The sequence below is a fragment of the Coturnix japonica genome, chromosome 4 (genome assembly GCF_001577835.2).
Source record: "Coturnix japonica isolate 7356 chromosome 4, Coturnix japonica 2.1, whole genome shotgun sequence".
In the NCBI taxonomy this organism is placed as follows: domain Eukaryota; kingdom Metazoa; phylum Chordata; class Aves; order Galliformes; family Phasianidae; genus Coturnix; species Coturnix japonica.
Window position 1 is genome coordinate 57,424,650 of NC_029519.1, and position 21,830 is coordinate 57,446,479.

Below are 21,830 nucleotides of genomic sequence, written 5' to 3' on the forward strand. Positions count from 1 at the left end.
AAGCAGTACTGAAAGACGGTATACGAATCCAAAAACTAAAATTAGCTGAATGTAGGGATGAATACAGGAAACAATTCAGTGAGGTCAGTGAGAGAGTGCATCAACTTTGCAGAACAGATCTACTCGGAATTACAGAAATAAGGCTTAAAAGCTCCATTCCAAGAATATAATCACAGAATTACTCAAAAGTAATTTTGGTAATCAAGCAAAGAATCACAAATGCAGAGAACAAGTAAAAAAATTAAGAAATGTTAGCAGTACTCCTACAATAAAATGATACTAAGAACTAGCATTGTTTAAGGAAAGCAAACAAATGCCTTTTCATCTTTAAAAAACTAAGTGTATATATATATATAAGATAAATGAAGTGCCAACTAAAATTATGACAAGAAAATTTTCTGAATGACAGAATATATTTATATTATATAAGTTTGAATCTAACAATAAAACAACCAAGCTTGGCGAGATATTCTGCGCCTTCTCTTGAAAATGAGAGTTTAAATGATTTTTGAAAGCAGTTTGTAAGTACTTTATACAAGAAATCCTTATACAAAATTGGCATGCAAATTTGGAATTGGTACTAAGTCCTGGACATTGGAAATAAAGCAATGAGTTAAATTTCATTCAGATATAAAGATAGCAGTTGCAAACAATACAAAACCAGTGCTACATTTTATTATCATGGCTGAATACATTTTACAGAAGCCTTGTATCAGCAGCTTTATGACTTCAGATTCAGGGGAACATTGATGACTGTTAGATAAAATGAAACAGGAAAAAATTCAATAATATTTTTTGCAAAAAAAAATGACATGTAATGGTCTAAAAAATACTTAAGCTTCTAGCACTTGTAAAAATCAAAGCTTTAAATTGCAACAGAACTGGTCAGAGATATGTTAAATTACTCAGGAGCTTGGCGATCCTGTAACTACCTATATCAATTTTAATTCTTAGAATCTGACATTTTACTTACTGATCAAGGCAGCTCCAAGGAGATAAAAATACTGACACATGAACACGTGGAAAGTGAATCAGAGAATCAAAATAACTTACCTGAAGACATCTAGGGGAATAAAAATAGATAGGTATACGTGTTGACTAATATAACACTTTAGCAACTAGAATTTATGATTGTCTCACCGCTATTTTCACTATTTGGTTGCTTGTGTTTGTACTACCAAAGCAGCACCTTTTCACACACATTCACAGAGAATCTAAGTTCATATTATGAAAACCAAAACAAGATTGCAAAGACTGAGGAAGGATAAAAGGGATATTTTTAAATGATTTGAGGTAGATTACACTTCAGAATCAAGTCTTTATGTGTATAAACCAACGTATGGTAACAAACAAATTTAAGAGAAACAGTGCTTTTTCTATGCAGTATTTCTCTTTCTGTCACTCTATAGGAAAACTTCATAAGTTTATTACTGCTAGTCAGTAATGAAAAATTTTAAAACTTTCATAAACTGTTTTATAAAGATTATTTACTACACTACCAGCTCTACTTCTGCATAAGATAGTTGACAGATTGAATCATGTTACTTTAAGATCACAGTATGCTGTTATATTCCTGATACAAAGCAGATCAGTAATCAAACCTTTGTTTTTTTCTTTTGCTAGTCCAATTAAGATAAGACACAAAGAGAATAAATTTTCTTTTAATTTTCTTTTAAGCTCCTAGACATCAGCCAATCTCTTTTAACTAGTGTTGGTCAAAGCCGAACATGGCTCAACATGCCATACATGCACAAAAAAGCTTCCTGCCTAATTTTCACAACAATTTATTAGGGAAGTAGTAAGTAAGGAAGAGTACCAGAAACTACACACAGTCCTCTCTACCCCAACCTGCCACCACGCACGCAAATTCTCCCTGTGAGCTCTGATGAACGGTGTTAATTTATGAGCAGAAAGGAGCAAGGATGAAAACTCTTTGAAAGACAGCTCAATCAGCATATAATATCAATTTCAGGAGTGTTCAATTAATGGTAACTTCCCAAGAAGCTGATAGAGAAATTGAAGGAGTAATGAAATACAGGAAAAAGCATTACGTAAAGTTCTGAACATTCAGCAGGAATCTGACAGGTATGATGGAAAATGGCAAATATTTTAATGTGTTTCTTCTGTCATCTTTTCTAACTAAAATGCTTAAGAGGAAAAGGTTACAGATTTCAAAGGTTTGTGTAAGTAAAAAAAAAAAAAAAAAGTTTTTCACAGTAAGTGAGTATTTTTCTACAAAAAGACAAAATCCATTTATTACTGAAAAGTGGAAACTGTGTGCTATGAAACACTTTACAGTACATTCACTGCAGCTGGGAGCATGATAAAGGAATTGTGAAATTTCATTGTTCAAATCAAAGACAGCAGAATTTTCTAAAACACCAAAAAATTCTGTAACAGAATATGCTTAGAGTTTGAGACCTCAGACTCTGGCCCAGTATCACACAGGGCAAATATCTGCAGTCACAGATTCACCACCAAATACAATTAAAGGAATTAACTCACCACTTGTCCATTCTGAGGATTTTTATGAGCATACGGGGGTCCACGGATGTGATTCCACATCTGACCTGATGTCATTGCAAATACAACACACTAGAAAAACAGAAGACCAATACAATCATTTATTTACAAAGACGGATTTTCAGAATTTGACTTGAAGCAATCATCTCTTTATATGAACTTGAAACTGCCACGTTTACACACCCATATGGCAGAAAACACTCATGACTGTGAAAGGCATTCATTGCAAATATACTGAAAACTGCAATTCAAGATTTCTGCAACCTTTCATGAAGTTATTTCTTTAGTTTAGCAGTTTGCTATAAGTTATAGGAAACAATATAAAAACACAACAGAAAAAAAACTGAATTATCCACCCATTTAAGAAATTCCCACTGTGTGTACTATATGACTATGATTCATTTTAGCTACGACAAAATACAACGGTTGAGACAACAGAAAAGGAAATTTCCTTCACTGGTGCTAGGTTAGGAATTCATCAAAACGGGAAATACATCTTGCAGTTGGTCATAGCAGTAGTCACTATGACAATCTTAAAGAGGAAAGTGTAATACCTTCTGATTACCAAATGAGAAAAATTGTTATGTTTCTGATAAATATTTAGATATTTAGAAACATATTTAAGATTTATTAGTACAAATAATCATTTTAAAACTTCAATATAAATTAGTCCAGCTTCTCCATACACTCTCATTTTACTGTATATATATATTCCCCCCAGCACAGTACAGTCATATCAATAAGCAGATGGATCACAAATGTAAAATTTTCATTTATTTTTAACAGAATGGCTTGCTAAGCCAGAAAAGATAAAAATTTGTTTTTTACTAAAAAGGTGGGGAAGAGCTCTTCAACTTTTCTGGAACCAATGTATTTGTTAGATAAATTTAAACCAGCATAGTTCTTTATCCCAGTAAATCCAGTATGGACTCTCTAGCAATACACTTTGAACCAACTTCAGACAATTTAGGACTGAATCTTGACAGGTTATATAGAATCATAGAATCACCCACGTTGGAAAAGACCTCGAAGACCATCAAGTCCAACCACAGCCTAACCATAGTACCCTAACTCTAACAACCCTCTGCTAAATCATGTTCCTGAGCACCACATCCATGTTATAGAAACAGATCAGATAGTTATGCCTAATCTATATTACTTTTGAGAATTTCAGTAGTGCACAACTTTTGTTTGTTTTTCTACTCTCATTAGGATGAATTAGCTATGACCAAGATAATGGTGTAGAGTAGGCATGAGATAATAGCAGAGACATCAATACAAGTAACACAAGACACAGTATGGAATAGTAGGAGAGGAGGCACATGATGACATTAGTGGTAAAACAGAGATAAGGAAGCTGGGGAAAACCTGCCCTCCGGGTAATAAAGGGAAAAGATATGCATCCCTTTATCCTTTAAATTTTGATTTAAAGTGTAGTCACAGATCACTGAATAAAGGACAAAATTTTAAAGTATCCCCAAATAGGTCCTACAGCAAAGAGGAAGAAATTATCCTCCTCCCAATGAAGAACCAAGAAAACTCACCCTAATAATTCCTTTTCCCAGACCAAAGCCAAAAGTTCTCAAGTTCTGAAGAGAACCAGAAGAATAACCAGGGAATTCAGAAAGGAAAGACATTAGAAGTATGTACATAACAATTTTAAATGTGTTATTACAATTGACAGTTTAAAATCAGTATAAAGAAAATAGCAAGAATGTTTTTTTCCCCTGTAATTATCATATCTGGTTTAATAATAATTCTTAGAATATGCTGTTAGATTGCAACTATACTAAGAACAAATTCTTGGTGCTAAATATAAACTGTGATTCATTTTGTACATAACAGGATTTGAAGTGTAACAGTATTGTAATTAATATGGCAAATGAAAGCGTATTGGTAGTGATTATCAGCAAACAGATTATGTTTTAATTATTAATATGCAATAAAGTGAAAAGACTATATGCTTCAATTACTGGCAAAGAGAAACATCCTGCAGATCATTTTAGCTGGGAATTTATACTGTAATTTTGGTGATGAATCATACAGTAGATAGCTTATGTAAAGGTAAAAGTGTAGAAACTGAAGAGGGTAAGAAAAATGACATAAGAGATGAAAATCCAAGACTGAGACAGTTGGAAAGTAAAACACCAAAAAAGAACAGTTTGGTCTCTTTTTTGTTTGTTTTTTAATGAAAATTAACATTTTACTTATTCTTAAATAAATGTATAATTTAGTCTCTTGAGTCAAATCTGTTTCCATACATAAACAAGAAAAAACCTCAGTTTTTATTTATTATGAACTTCATAACTAAGAATTCTTTCAAATTACTGAAGCTCTCTAATGTCTGCTAGTATAAATAAACAGCCTCACAACATGGTAGCATCTAACAAAAAATACCTTGGAGAAAACACTTGGAAGAACCTTTTAATCTAGTTTAGGTACTTTAGCATTTCCATCATATTCCTTAAGCAGGCATTTGGTATGCTATAGACAATACTTGACATTCAAACTTATTTCGCTCCACTCCATATTCTCTTATTGCTATCACTGAGGTACTGTTCCACAGTATTTATAAGTGGAATCTACAGACTTCTAGTATTTGTAAAACTTGTCTGAAATATACCTCACTATTTTTAGAACTCACGCATGTATTATAGATAGTGTGATATCCCATGCTTAACATTCCAAACCCCCTGGTTTCCATATGTTCAAACTTTTCACAACTCTTATCATTATTGTGAGTTGATGTTTCTCCAGATCCAGCTTCTACAAACACACTTCTATGAATGACTTGCAACATGTGATTAATGTCTTCATGTTTACCTTAAAGGGTTGTATCATACTGTATCTTGTAAAGGTAGAAAGGATTAAAGGTGGAGAAAGACAAAAAAAGAAAAACAAAAAAAAAGCTGTGGCATTTTCCTCTATGAGCGTAAGAGGATTTATAACTCCACTTACCCAGTACTACAGATACGGTACAACACACACCTCACCAAGGACAGCCCTTTCATACACCTGCCCCCTTCTTTCTCGTCATCATACTCCCAGAATATTTTACCAACTGCATGCCATAATTTTATCAGGGGAGCTCAGGATTTAGCTGCATTTCTCTGCAGCTCAGCAGAGAAAGACCTACGGGTCCTGATAGATGAGAAACTTAACATGAGCCAGCAGTGCGCTCTGGCAGCCCGGAAAGCAAATGGGATCCTGGGCTCCATCAGGAGAGGGGTGGTCAGCAGGGATAGGGAGGTGATTGTCCCTCTCTACTCTGCTCTTGTGAGGCCCCATCTGGAGTACTGTGTCCAAGTACAAAAGAGCCCTCAGTACAAAAAAGACATGGAGATTTTGGAAAGGGTCCAGAGGAGGGCCACAAAGATGATCAGGGGGCTGGAGCACCTCCCCTATGAGGACAGGCTGAGGGAGTTGGGTTTGTTCAGCCTGGAGAAGAGAAGGTTGCGGGGTGACCTCATTGCAGCCTTTCAATACCTGAAGGGAACTTACTCCCAGGAGGGGAGTAAACTCTTCGAAAAGGCTGATAATAGCAGGACTAGGGGAAATGGTTTTAAGTTAAAAGAGGGAAGATTTAGGTTGGACGTTAGGGGGAAGTTCTTTACTAAGAGAGTGGTTAGGTCCTGGAACAGGCTGCCCAGGGAGGTTGTGGATGCCCCGTCCTTGGAGGTGTTCAAGACCAGGTTGAACGGGGCCCTGGGCAACCTGATCTAGTAAATGTGTATGTTTGGTGGCCCTGCCAGGCAGGGGGGTTGGAACTACATGATCCTTGAGGTCCCTTCCAACCCGGGTCATTCTGTGATTCTGTGATTCTGTGATATTTTAGGAGCTTCTTGATCTAGCTTGCTTGATCTGCATCTAAATGATAACAGCAAAGTGTGGAACAGAATGATCAACAAAAGCAGTACAGAGAGGGAAGGACCAATGATTAGTTTCAACACTTTATGGTCCAAGGACCAAATATCCACAGGATGGCTTCAAACATAACAAAGCTCACCTCAAGTGCACCATATATATAAATAGGTTTGTCTGCTCAAGAACCTTGTGAACAAATTGCAAGTGGGAGTCTTTCTCAATAGTTTCACAGTGAAAAATCTCAGCCTTAGTTCTGATAAGAGGGAACAGGTCTGAATTCACCAGTGGTGTGTCTGGGTTTACCAGAAGTTTTTTTAAGAGTAGACAAACAGTAACTAAGCACATAGGGTTCCTTCAGAACACTGAAGTAGTATTAAGATGCAGTCTTACAAGTACATGGAGAAAATTTCTCTACTATTCTCAAACTTTCAAAATTTTGTCAAATGATTTAGGTGTGATTTGTTACTTCTCCAGAGGTACAAACATTGCTTAACACTATCTGCCAATTTACTTAACAAATGTATTAGAGGCTTAAAAGGCCATTTGGCATGCATTTTGAAATAAAACTTCCTGCAAGCAGGTACTATGCAAAGAAGCTCATTATATCTCTCTACAGGTTTAGACCACAAAACATGGTGATAATTTTGCAACACATGAAAAACAGGAAAATTCATTTATAAAAATAGTTAAATAGAAGCCTAATTTCAAAAATGAGGAGACCCAAGCAGCCAGTTCTGTACCCAATTTCTATAATTACTCTACATTTGTAAATTTTATCCAACTCACAACTACTGCTCCCAAGAAATTTAATCCCTTCTACCCAGTTTAAATTTCCTTTTGCACTCAAAAAAGGCTGCAGTATTTGTACTCAATTTCTAAAGAACAACTTATTAGAATCTCTAGCAAGGCACAGACATTTCAAGGACAGGAACTACAAGTACACAAGCAAAAAGAAGGCATTTCTGTATCTTTAAACATGACTTGCACCTCTTTTTTAGAGTTCCCATGTATAGGAGCCTGATTTTTTCCTTCTGTATACTGGAATAAAACAAACTGCTTATCTATCCTCATTTCAAGAAAGAAGTAAAGGATTACTAGCAGACTTCAAGTTCCTTTGGAGCTGTAACTAATGATGAATGTACTATATGATATAGGCATTGTGCAGTGTGCAGCACAGAACATATATCTCATAATCACTAACTGTTGAGACAACAGTAAATACATGTATTCATCTCCTCCTTGAAGTGATTTCACAGCCTTTGTCCAGAAGAATCAACTCCTAGGCAGATGTCTTGTACTCTGAACACAGACTTTGCCTTCACAGACACCATAGGCAAAACTGAAATACACACCAAAAACGAAACTGAAAATTACTTGCAGGAAAGCATGGTGACAATCTGGTACATACACTGTTTTGGAAAGCCCTCCCAGTTCTACATTCTAGTTAATTGAACAAATATTTTCTCGGCACTAGAACTGTTGTCTGAAATGTAGCAATTCCTTATCTAAAACGTTAGAAATTTGCTCAGCTTCCACTGTCTGACCTTTTGCTCCCTGCTTCAGAAATGAACGGTCTTGACAAGAACCTGGATTGCTTCTTGTTATCAGTATAAAATGAATGACTCTGCAAATATCTAAGGGCTGAAGTCTAAATCCCTCCTCATTTTTGCACTACACACAATATGAAAAATATCCATAGATGAGTCGTAAGAATGAATTAAAGTCTAAAATAATGCAGGGGATAAATTTTGAGTGTGATTCCAAAAGATGCCTTTTTTTTAATATTAGGTACTCAACCACCAACGTTTGCCATTCTAGAAGTCTTTTGGGTAATGCTGCAAGTAAAAATGCCTAAGGCATACAAGGTACTACTGAGTCTCCAGTGCTTCCACGAGGGAATGAAAACAGCTAATTGCGCTGCTCCTGCTCAATTTAATGTTAAGGACAAAACTAATTTGAGTCTTGTGTTAACTGGAGCTGGAATCAATGCATGAGATGAAGCTTCTCTCAATTCTGAGCCTATCAAAAACATTACAAGTGCCATTCAAAATGGCATTCCAATTTTTTTCAATTAAAACACTGTTGGAAATATTATTTCTAAGACAACTCATTGCTGTTGATGGTCATATTGAACATAAGTCTAGTCAACACTTCTGGTATTCTTTTTTCTTCTGCTCGTAGAGGTGCTTTATACAGTGAATTTTTTTCTGTTTTTTGTTTTGTTTTGTTTTTAGGAAGAGACACACTGTAAGTTTTTCATTAAAAACAAACAAAAACAATTATCCAAAATTTAGGAAATTAAAAGATCTTCAAAAAAACAACAGCAACAAAAAACACATTAAAAAAAAAAGTTTTAGGAACTTAAACTTTTAGTAAAGTACGTTTCAACGATAGAAAAAAAGCACCAACATAAGACAATGATAATCATATATCTTAGAATGAATATACTAATGGTTGTCCATTTTCACTTCTGTGAATCCTGACTCATTCTAGTCATTTCACAGAACATACAGAGAATCTGAGGTCACCTGTTCAAAGCCTGAAATCTCGACTCCCTGCTGACTCCATCAAAAGAAATATCGGTGTTAACTTGTACGTTGATATAGATCTGATTAAAAGGACTCACAGTAACTGGACAAACATTGCTCAAACATTTCAGCATGGGGCTTTGACAACATTGCGAAGGGAAGAGAGTAATGAAGATGTTTTAAAAACAACAGCTGAAGTCACAGTTAATTGCTATCCTCTTATTTACCTTGAGATATAAGATGTTTTTTTCTAAAATATCTTTTCAAGTGCTGCGCGTCTTTAAAACAAACAGATTTTACAGGAAGCAGTATTAGAAATAGCAATAAATCACATTGATGCCACTTTTATCCCTTTAAATTCTATCATTACCTATTAATGCAATCAGCAGGTAAGTACTGAAAGGCACAAATATTGTGCTGTCTTTTTTCTAAATGTCTGATTACATTTAGGCAGTGACTCTCTCCAAAGGAGCTTGGTTCACTGTAATTAGAAGTTTCCTATTCTGTAGTATACAGTTATGTACAGATGTAAAATGTCAAGCAGCACTAGAGATAACAGCAAATATTTTGAGAAAAAAAAACTGATTCATTAACTTCCTTAATTTAGTTTTTAAGTTAGTTACGTATTCAACTATCTATTTGATGCAGATAGTAATAGAATTATTCTTCATTTGAAGAACTGAGTTTTAGTCTCTACAAGATGGAAAACAACTTCTCCTGTTCCCCCCTTCCCAACATTGAGTTTCTGGTAAGAAACACTGGGGCATGAAATTGGAATAAAATTGCTGTTTCCACAGACATGGTGCATGATTAAACACAGTAAGTTCTATTGATTACATACTTGATTTTTGACACAAATATCTATTTTATTGTGCTAATTATTATTTAACACAGATGACCTCAAAATATTCAAGTAAGATTCCAATAACTGCTACATATCTTTATCAAACAAGTTTTCAGGTACTTTCAAAAAAAAATTATCACTGGGAAATACCAGTAACCTAGACAAATACATGGAACTAACAAGAGGGAACAGCCTTATTTTGGAAGGAAATTGTTAAAACTCTAGTTTCTGTGCAAGTAACAAAATATGCTACAGCTCAGCATACTCCACATGACATCCTGGAACAAAGAACACATTCTGCCCTTGGCTCTTGAAATTGAAAGAAAACTTAAATTCAGACCTTCAGCCAAATATTAAAGAGTTCTTGACAGTGACTCCACTTCAATATCTTTTTAATCATTTAGACATCAAAATGAATTACAACCAACCAGGCACTAAGTAACTTCTTCCTTGAACTGATGTAATAAGTGTAATAAGTTGTCAGCGAGCTCATCAGCTGAGTGCCATAAAAAGTAGCATTTTGCAACACTTGTTACAAAAAGCATGTTGAATGATAACAAGAAACATCAGTAACACTCTCTATTAAACATATTTTTCTGCTGAAGTTCAAACAATAATCTTCAGCCAACAACTGAAGAAAAAACATTAATTTTCAGTGAATGATTCCTAGTAACTGATCTTCACAGCTGACAAGTTAGCTCCAAGATTAAGATGAATCTGTTGCTACCACCCTGATGTATGTACTGACAGATTTAACTTTACTGTGCAATAACAAAATATGCTAAAAAAGGGAACTAATTCAAAGCATATACATATGGAAAAAGTGCATACCAGAGCTGCCATGGCCCAGCCTGTTTTGTTGTAGATGAATTCTAAATTATTTCTTCTTAGATATAACAATCCACCAACAAGAGATACCAGAAGAGCCAAAGCAATTGTACCAGAATAATTTGGAGGCCTGAACACTCTAATCTGAAAGAGATAAATGCAAACATACACATCACAAGGAAATACATACATGGAGAATACCTTCATTACAGACAAACAATGAACATCTGAGGTCTGGTGTTAACAAAGACTAATAACTGAATGTACCCATGAATAAGAAGAAACAGTACTAGCTTTGGTAACAGGAAAACAGTTTTTAAGCACTAATAATTTGCTACTAATCTGAAAACCTATATACAGAACATTTCAATTCTTAACTTGTAAGAAAATGAAGCTGACATACATAACAAAATATATGTATATATATAATAATTATATTTTTTAACAAATGTGCCTTTGTGACTGAACTAGTTGCAGCTACTTTGATTTACTTTGTATGTATTACTCCAAGCACATATTACTTATTAAGAACTAATTATCACAATATCACCACTTCTCTTCATCTAGAAAAGACCACATATAATCTACAAAGCAAGAACAATCTTCAAACTGCAGCTACCATAACCATAACTACTACTTTTTTTCCTTTTTTTTTTCCTTTTTTTTTTTTTCTTTTTTTCTTTTTTTGCTGTCATGATTCCACATTTGAGGGAAAAACAGGTATTAAGGGGAGATGACATTTATCATCTGCCTGTCTCAAACTACCAAGGTACATACGTTTGGCTCCAACTTTTAAAATTGTTGAAAGACTTACATGAACATCTGTTCTGTCAGCTATCCATTTCGCTAGCTGTTCAGCCGCAAATCCGATTCTCTGCAGGTCAAATGTGTCAGCTCTCTTGGGTTTACCTTTTGGAGGAAAATGCATGAAAGTCGGAGCAGAGTTCATATTAAGCTATAAAACCAGGAAAAAATAGCAAAAAAATTAGTAACTTCATATCTAAAAATGTTTATTTTTTATGTACCAGACAACATAAGCATAATTAGTGTGAAAAGCAGTATTTGCATTCCCAAATCATAATTTAGTGTCGTTTTGTTCTGGTTGTTTGTTTTTTTTTTAATACATCTTCATACACAGCTCTGTAAGAAGAGTGATCAGAGCACTGCATTTCTTGCTATTTTCTTCTGGTAGAGCCTTTGGGATGTTTCACAGCTCAGAGTATTTCACCTGCAAGCTTTTCTGAGTATGAGTATCTTATGCTTCATAGTTTCCACACACTATAAGAACTTCCCCATAAATAGTAAAACAGAGACCTCGCTTCCCTCCAATCAATTAAAGAATATTAGGTTGAAATTCAAAGGCCAGCGCATTCTTCCCTATATTCTGCAGCTATACTTCATACAGGGAGGAAAAAAAAAAAAAAAAAAAAAAAATAAGATAAACAAATGAATTCTATCACATCACCAAAACATTATCTAATCAATACAAAACTGACTCTATCATTAGAAATTACCTGATATTTAAATATTTTTCATCTAAGTAAAAAGCAGCCCACTTCCTTAGTGAACTAATACCAAAATAAAAATACCCTTAGAAAGGATAAGAGAGCTGTTGTGAAGTAGTTTAACACAATATTTTCTAAGATTTAAAAGCTAGAGAAGCAGAAACCATCTGCCATCATTGTACAGGGCCCAGGGAAAGCTGGTTTGCAGATGTTTTGTTGTTTCTCGACAAATAGGATAAAAGACAAAAAGCAAAACAGTTTTTTGTTGTTTTTTCCTCCCTTCCCCCTTCCCCCCAACTTTTTGCTCTGACATCACTAGAGCAGTACTGTTTTGCATACATACGCACAAGGTCAGAATTATTTCAAAATTCGTGTTAAAAGTCCCTGGTAATTGGTGTCCCTTATGCTTAACACTGGATTTCTCAGAAGCAGACATAAAAAACATTTTATCTAATTTCGCATAACTTCTATGTGCGTTTAAATGCACATAATCTGACATAAACTCTAGCTGCTCTCTTCTACATAAGGAAAAAGCTGGACTGGACTATTCTGATATGCACTGATGACTTAAGGCAAGATTAAACAGTATATTTTGTATTATTGCAGCTATAAAATATAATGTGAAATTAAAATTTTAAAGGTTATTTCAAAATTAATAAAGCAAAATTTTACCTATTAACAAACTTACTTAACAGAACATATTCCAAAGTATCTACTGGACACAAAAATAGTCAGGAAATACAGTAATTAAACTTTCAAAAATATTAAACTTCTGAAAATTAAATACTAGAGATTTTCCCTGAAAAGTTTACTCAAAATAGAGTGCTTCAAAACTCAATTCTCTTCTTAATCTCCATTTTTAGCCTCAGTCAAGAGATGAATATTAAACAGAACATCACTGAAGTAATTGGCAACACTTCCCAGGAATGTGTTTTTTCTTGAATACTCAATTTAAGAGGGAATCTCAGACTATTCTCCAGGAAGTGATTCCTCATTCATCACAGCCAATACAGAAAACCAAAAGTCTATTTTCTTTTGCCTGAAGAACTTCCAGACAAAGAGTTCTAAATTTGAAGAATATTTCTCACATAAAGGCAACTAAATAACTTAAAATACATTTTTTTCCCTGAAGGAAATCTTTAAATACAAATGTTATTTCTATTATATTTACCTACAGAACACACTAACAAAGGGCTGATTAAATTTTGCATTTGCATCAGTTAATTTATTAATAAACATTATGAACCACATTTGGAAAATACCAAAAGTAGCTACTTGCATAAGCAGTCCTTGGTTACGTCATAGAAATTCCAGCATCTGTTACTTGTATCCAGAAAGAATTTACATATGAAGTGCATACAGAGGAATGTTATCTAAGGAAATAATTGTTTTCTAGTGTCCTTTAGTAAATAACATTAAGAATGTTTTACAATATGAAGCATTTACCTGTTGAAAAACATCCGCCCCTTCATCATAATCCACTATTGTGAAAAACAGCTTGTTTGAAAAAGCAGACGAATAGCGCCATGAATTAGCCAGAACTTGATATTCTTCATTAGCTTGCCTAAAAGAAACAAACATATATCCGTGTGGCATTCACTGGCAAAAGCGACACTCTAGCCAGCTGCAGCAATTAGATTAGTTACTCTTGCAATATCACTCTCAACATCCATATTATCAATTTTAAAAGAAGTCTCAGCTCTATGCATCACTGCTTCATACCTGCCTTCTCTAAAATTACAAATGATTTAAGTCGAACTAAAAGCAGAAACATTTCAGATGCTCACATTTAAAAGCCTCAGAAAACACAAAAGCCTCAGGAGTGGCCTGAGTGGCCAGCATCACCAAAATCTGCAAGCACATCTATGCACGGAGACACTTACATGGTCCTCAAGTACAATACCAGGATTTACTTGAGGAAGAGAATATTCAAACTGGTGGAAAAGTCATGAAGAAATGTGACTGCAAATGCATAGAAAAAGCTCTGCCCACACTATTTCAAAAAAAACTGTTAAACACTGGGGAAGCAATTAAACTGACAGGAGGTTTGCTAGTAACAGAAAAATGCACAAGATTATTTCTATAAAACATGTTTTGGAAGTGATAAAGGATAGTTTTCCACAACACAACAGCATTACATAATCCTTTCCATCATCATTAGAAAGTCAATTTTATTACTACTAGTATTTGTAAGAAAAGCTTCAATTGGCTTTTCTCACAGCTCTGTATTCAAGGTTGTTTCTGTTCTTGTTTGGTTGCTTCATTTATCTTAAATCTGGTCATGTCCACACTGAGAAGAAGGGAAAAAAAAAAAAAAAGAAAAGAAAAGAAACACTGGGAAACCTTACCCACAGAGAAGAGCCACAAAACAACAGACAGAAATATAAAACAAATTCTTCCACAGGACAAATTCGTATCAACAAATAATTAAATAAAAAGCAAAGGAAAACAACCTGGAAGGAACCTTGCAATACTTTCATCTTCACATAGGCTCCTTCACTAATTACTTCCATTTTAGCAATTAATCATAGTAATTGCATCTGTCATAGACCTCAAACCAGCAATCCAATATTTGGCAACTTCTATTTGCATGTGGTTAGATGCAAAAGCAGCATAAATGTGCTCTGCAGCTTTTCTCAAAACACATGTATGATGGCAAAGAATACTGTTTAATTAAAAACTATAGCTTCAAGACAGAAACTCTGCACTGAACATTAAAATATCATTTTTTGAGAGCAAAGAGGAGGAAGACGGTAAGTGTTGTAACAAAACACACCTCTCTCTCCCATTAACTCTTAACTGAGACCAGCCTTAGGCTTGAGATATATTACAAACAACTCCAGTGGAATTTTCTTTTATTTTGGGATAAATCTTTCTTGTATAAAATATTTCACACAAAAAATCTCCACCCATTAAAAAGTAAATCTTACGAGACATAAACTCACCCTTACTGACTGAATACAACTTGCAACCTAAAACAATTATTCAACAGGTTAAATTTGCAATTACAATAATGGATTATGCATTGGATTGGTTGCTTCTAGAACCACATACCAGCATTAAGCAGACTAACATGCTCACTGTGATCCTGAAGAGGGCAGTCAGACAACATCAAAGGCATGCTGTAAAATCAAGAAGTATCTGTAGGGCATTGTTCCGTTAAACCTCCTATATTAAAGCTGGACCATTTTCATTATAAGAACAAGATAAAAATCACTTCATCTTCACGACAGCATTCTTCTTCGTCTACTTTTCACTTGTGAAGTAACTATGTCTGGGAAATTTGGATACTCCAGTTATGCCTCTACTGTTTGACAAAAACCTCTTGTTCGCTGTGATCTACATGTATTTGTGCATTTTTACATTAAACTATATTGAAAAAAAAAAAAAAACAGGTAAAATGCACCTTCAGAAAGTAGTATTTTGCAAAAAGTCTTCTTAAATTTTCTGTAAGAGCATACAGATGTTCTATAACAATGCACTGAAGATAGCAAAGTATTCTGCAGTTCACCCTCATTGCAGCTCTTACTGTGGAAGGGGGCGACTCCAACAAGGAGGGGTAAGTATACAAAGTTACTGAAGAACATCCTACCATTACTATATTAAATTACAAAAATTACATCCTCTGTATCACTTCTAAGAGATGCACTGCTGATACAACAAATTGCATTAATAATTTTTGAAATGTTTGTTACTCTTTGTTTTTAAATACAATATTAGTGTAAGTGCTTGGATGTAAAAAATTCAACCTCCAATTAACAACAGTTAATATCAACTCCATCACCATTTATCTACTAGTCTACACCTACCGTTAGTTAATATCATCTCTATCATTTGTTTACATTAAGTGATATCAATTGTATAAAATTATGACAATATAAACATAGTATGAAATTATTATAAAATATATAAAATACTCTACAGACATACAGCATGATCACACTTGGGATAAACTCATCATAAGAATGTTACCTCTGTTCTTGTTAGGTTTGACTGGATTTTTCTTAGGGAAGATTTAAATGACATTGCTGCTAGTCTCCTCTTAATTTTGTAACAATGGGTAGCAACTTAGGAACTAGCAATGCCAGCAGTGGTACTAAAAAGCTTTCAGAAAATAGCTAACAGTTCAATGAAATGTTACTACTAGGTTTTCCTGGAATATTCAGCACACTGAAAAAAAAAAAAAAAAAAAAAAGATGCTAAGCAAAATGTCTTACATTACATTCATTAAGTATTTTTATATTATGCTCATTAGATATTAAATGTTTTATTTAGGAAGATTCATTTTGTAGGTGTCTATGGCAGATAATGACATCTGTATAGTTTGGTTTATATTAAATTTGATTAATTTTACTCAATTAGTCCTACATTATAGTATGGAAAACACAAAGGGAATGTTCCTGAAGGAATAAAATAGAGTGTGGAATTACTTGCCAAACAAAGCAGTAGAAACATTATTTTTGGCATACTATAGACTGTAAAAAAAAAAAAAAAAAAAATTAAAAAAAAAACAAAAACAAAAAAACATTAAAAATGTACAATTGCTAAAGAATGGACTAGCAGGTGACCTACCAGTTCTTACCCATCTGTGATCAATACAGTAATTTAACTCCAAAGCAACTCTTGTATACTACTTGGAATCTTTTCCCTAAAAGAAGAGAGGAAGAGGCTAAAGACATATTTTAGCTACTGCTACTTAGTATAAAGATAACAAATTCAGAAAGTTTATATGCTTCTATGTTTTCATTTATGGTGACTCAGTTTCTTGGTGGAAAGCATGAAAGAACCTACCATTACGTCCAGAATATTCCCCACATAGCACAAAATGATACAGTGTGGATAGGAGTTAAAAACTGCAGTATTTATGCAATCTAAATATTAGTAATAACAGAAAGCAAGTTAAAATCCATGCTGTTCTATATACATCATTCCAATAAGTCCAATACTCTGCAGATAAAGTGATACACAGAGTTCATATTTTGTGGAATCTGAGAAGCGGAAAGCAAAAACAACAACTAAGATACTAAGAGTTTAGATATTTTTCAGAAGGTGGTATGGCACTGGAACAGGTTGCCCAATGAACCTATGGATCTCTGGAGGCACTCAAGGCTCTGAGGTTAGGCAAGGCTCTGAGGAGTATGATCTAGTGGGTGGCAACTCTGCCCACAGCAGGGGGTTGGAAGATCATTAATGTACCTCCCAAACCAAGCTATTCTATCTTTCTACCAAGATACTAAATTGTACTGGAAAAACAAATACACATAGAACTTTCACTGACTCCTTCCATGCCCCCTATTCCTTTTCTGAACATGAGTTCAAAAGATAATTTGTTCTTACTACAGCTAAGACACGTGGCAATGATTTTCTCACTACTTGCTCTTTCGCTCTTGATCAACCAACAGAAAACTGAGAGGCAGATGGAGAGATCCTGTCCTTTTCTTCTTTGTAACATCCCCTTGACCGACAATTTTATTTATTTATTTTTTTTACTGCTGACCTGTTTGATCAGCTACTTGAAAACAGTTCAGCTTATTCTCAGAAGTGCAGAGCTAGGACATAGCACACCCAGACAACATCCTGTCCCAACAACATTACTGGTCTGTTAATCTTCTGTTCAGGTGTACTTCATAGAAACAGCAACATATATTTGGAAAATCTATTTAAAAATTGCTAACAAAACAGCCACCTTTCTTTACTCATTTACTTTTTTCCTTTTTTTGTATGCAATTGTTTCATAAGTATTATGAAGAGAAACTGTTAGCATAAATTTTGGACAGAAGCATCTTCACAGAACATTACAGATTTCTTTTAAAATCTAATTTTCCTTTAGGCAAACTGACCACTGAATAGCTAACAATAAAATAACGCATGTGTTTCAGTTCTGTATACCCTATCAGTGCTCCTGCACATTAATTACCCATTGATTTGAAAATGTCGATTTTCCTGATAATGGTTTTATGCGCAGTATGATCAACCTCATTAAATTCCTTTTATTACACATGAAAGAGAGGATCTCAGCTTCACAATCATTTAAACAATCCGAACCAAAAGCGGTAATGTTGATTTTTTCCTCCTATGCTTAAAGATTTTTAGTTGTTTGTGTACATAAATGCCTAAACTGGCATATTACAGGATAAAGATTATTAGCAAAATTAACTTCATTAAACAATATGCAGTTCTAAGCAAAATTAACTTCCTTAATAACCGCAATATTAATGGTGTTTTCACACATCTTGCAAAAAATCTGTGCATTATATAGGGAATGAATTTGCTACTATTGCTACGACAACAAATACACTGATCCCTTATAAAGCTGAGCTCCTGTACTTTTATCTACCTGGTAATAAAATAAGTAGCAATTTAAAATATGGCAAACTTTCAACACCTGTTTCACCTCCTAAAGCTGAACTCTGGAAACATAAAGATCAAACAGTAGCTGCCATGTTTAGGAAGTGGTAAAATAATATTCCTTTGACTTCAGAATTTTGGACACCTTCTGTACCTACACCTTCTCCTTGAGAGTTCACAGTTGATGGTGAACTCATGGGAATGCAATCAACACTAACAAAAAAAAAAAAAAAAAATCTACAGCAAAGTTCAAGGAAAGATACGTAGAACTACAGGTTTACCTCTTACAACCTTACTCAAGTTGAAGTTCCTATTGTGAAAGTTGCATTCCATCACCTAACAAATCCAACTAGCGACTTTATCAACTTCGCATATTATTTACAGTGCACCTACTTAAAACCAAGAAATACTTCTTCCTATAAAACTTATCTATTTCACAGTTCCATGCAGCATTTTGCTGCAGATTTAGATACTGTTTAGAACATCCAGCACAATAAACCCACCTATTACTAGACTCAATAATTTCCAGTGCATGTTTTGGCTGAAGAAGGTTTTATTAGCTCAATTTCTGATTTAGTATGGTAATTAAATGCATTACTAGCTTTCAGTACTTTGGCCCCCGTCCCATATCTATCATTAATCATTTCTGGATTAACTCCGTTGAACTAGAAATTTGTAGAAAAAAATCTTGTATTATAAGAATACCAGTACTACTCCAATATAAATTTTGATAGGAACTACCAGCACATATCAGAAGTGCAGTGTCAGACTACATTCCTCAGTATTTATGCTCTCATGGGAAAATATGCTTACATTTTTAAGAACTGTTCAAATCTGCGAAATCACAGAGCTCACTTGAGCCCAGGATATCACTTAACAGAAGAAGATAGTGGGATGTCATGTTACTAAATAACGATTATTCTCTTTATCACAAAACACCTTTGGGGAGACCAAAGCATAAAACTGTTTCTTAAATGTGTGTTGGTTTTGTTTTGTTTTGTTTTCTGCAGTATACATTTTATTCAATTGTAATTAAAAATGCTGAGAAAACTTCTGAACATTGTCCTACAGATTAAAAAGAAGTTGAAGAAGATGCTGTAAAAACCACATGAGACTTAAACAGAAAATATCCGCCCCAAGCCAAAAAACAACCCCACTCATACTGAACGTTGATTAAAACGTTCACTTGAAAACTGAGGTGAGAAAGATGGAAAAAAATCGCTAAGGTATAAATTACCTGCAAACAGAGCACTGCCGCTGTGGCTGGAGAGCAGTGAACATCACTATCACGGAGTAGTTACGAGGTGGAGCCTTCACAAATCTTCGGAATTTGTCTCCATTCATGCGGATGACCGAGCGCCTTGAGCTCCATTCCATTAACTGTTCCACCTTCTCAGCCAGAAGATTCTGTAATTGAGGACAGAGAAGAGGAATGTTTAAATTGAAACATGAAGCACTCTGTGACTATATTCTATTTTTGCATCTCCTGAGCTCCTACTGACTTAATCTGGAAGTTAGGGGGCAGCTCTATATCATAGTCTATCCTTGCTTGTAGACAAGCAGATCACAAGTATCTTAAAACAACTGTCTGGTCTTTAAGAGAAATGACACATGAAATCAGACTTACAGCTTGTTACTTAAACAAAGGAGTAAAGCAAGGATGACTAAATGTAAGATACCAGTATGGCACTTAACTTCCATGTAGCTTTAGAAATTGAAACATTATATCATGTACTCTATTCAGTAAAAATTGAATTACAGGAAGGTAATATTATAATGCAAAAAATCTGCTATGGAAAGAAAAAAATTGATGAGAAAACTGGATAATATGACTTACACAGACGTGGAGTGCTGCAGGAAGATTAACAGAAATGGAAACAAGTTTAAAGGGCAGCAAGCGAGAGAGAAACTGAGGTCAGAAAATTGGAAAGTGAGAGACCTATGCCAAAGCAAACAAGAGTTGGCAGTAGACAAACTAATGAGGATCTGGGAAAAAGAGAACGTGAGGACAGGTATGAAAAAGATGAAACCAAATACTGTGCAAGAACTGTCCAAGGAGATGAGTTTAATAAATAGGTTATTAAATAAATAAACTGTAAGATCAGTATAAAAATCAGGCTATATTGATCAGCAATATACATACAAGGACTGCTCCAAAAGTAACACCTCCTATTTTATTCAGTTGGCCCATTATGTCAGAGGCAAACATTTGTGGTACAGCAGCAGAGGTTGAACAATCTAATCAATATTCTATTACATTTTGTTACCATGCAATTGATATCAGCAGAGGGGCAGTTTGACAAAATGGCATCTGACATGGAAGTGTGTATGAAGCAAAGGTATGCTACTGAATTCCTCCATGATATAAAAAACACCTATTAGCATTCATGTATACGGAGACCAAACAGTGGAGGTGTTTCAGCAGTGGTAACAATTACATGAAAGACAAGTGAAATTCCAGATGGCCATGCAGATTTTTACAAGCTCGGCACAAAGGCTCTTGTTTATCTCTTGTGAAAACTCATAGCTAATTATGGTGACTGCTGAAAAATAATGTTTTTGTAGCTGAAGATTTGCTCTATCAGTGTTATTGTGCTCTTTGTCTGTGTTGTAGTGTCCATGGAAATAAAGAGGTGGCATTACTTCCAGAGTGACCTATGTATATGAGCGAGAGAAAGACTGAAGTACTAAGGTTACTAGTAAATTACACTGTCTTCCTTATTTTCCATCCTAAGAATTAGAAAAGATGGCTCTTGCACAGCTTCTTATGATACACTAATTGTAATCAGAAGTTTCAAGTTTAAGAGAAGATTTCATATCAAATAGTTTTGAAACAATTTTTTTCCCTAAAAAGCCTAAAAATAATCATTTGAATTTTCACTGACATTCTTTTACTTTGGTTGAGATCAATAATTACCAAACTGAATGAGATTATAACTGTTTATCAGGAGAATACCAATGAAACAATTAATACTAGAACTTTACTTCCACTAAAAGGCTTACTTGTTTTTGGAAGTTTAACTTCAAAAAGACATTAGGAAACTTCTTTTAAAACAAAACAAAACCAAAAAAAAAACAAACCCAACAGTAAGCAGGTTTTTTCTCAGTGCACCAGATAAAAAAAACTACCAAACAAACTAACCTAGTAAATTTACCACACTAGGCAGCCAAGCTAGTACTTCAGGAATATGAAGCTATCAGGTACCATTTTATTACTTGCTTTATTGGATTCCAAACAATATACTTGTTTCAAATATAAAACTACCATTGAATAGATGGTGGATAACTACATACATCATAAAACTCCTTCTATAGGCCAGATTACCAAAGCTTAGGTCACTGGCTGCACTTTATTATCCTACAACTTTTAAAAGCCACTTCTATTCCAGA

The 21,830-nt window shown here is 34.4% G+C and overlaps 1 protein-coding gene across 1 annotated transcript in view; it reads right to left on the reverse strand.

Moving 5' to 3' along the window:
• The window catches only part of TUSC3 (tumor suppressor candidate 3), a 99,386-nt gene that overhangs the window by 44,423 nt on the left and 33,133 nt on the right, over positions 1-21,830 (reverse strand). The window contains exons 2-6 of the mRNA XM_015862354.2: positions 19,678-19,847; positions 13,539-13,656; positions 11,402-11,542; positions 10,591-10,731; positions 2,506-2,595 (exon numbers count right to left, since the gene is read on the reverse strand). Of these exons, the coding sequence (XP_015717840.1) occupies positions 2,506-2,595; positions 10,591-10,731; positions 11,402-11,542; positions 13,539-13,656; positions 19,678-19,847 (660 nt within the window). The remainder of the gene's footprint in view (positions 1-2,505; positions 2,596-10,590; positions 10,732-11,401; positions 11,543-13,538; positions 13,657-19,677; positions 19,848-21,830) is intronic.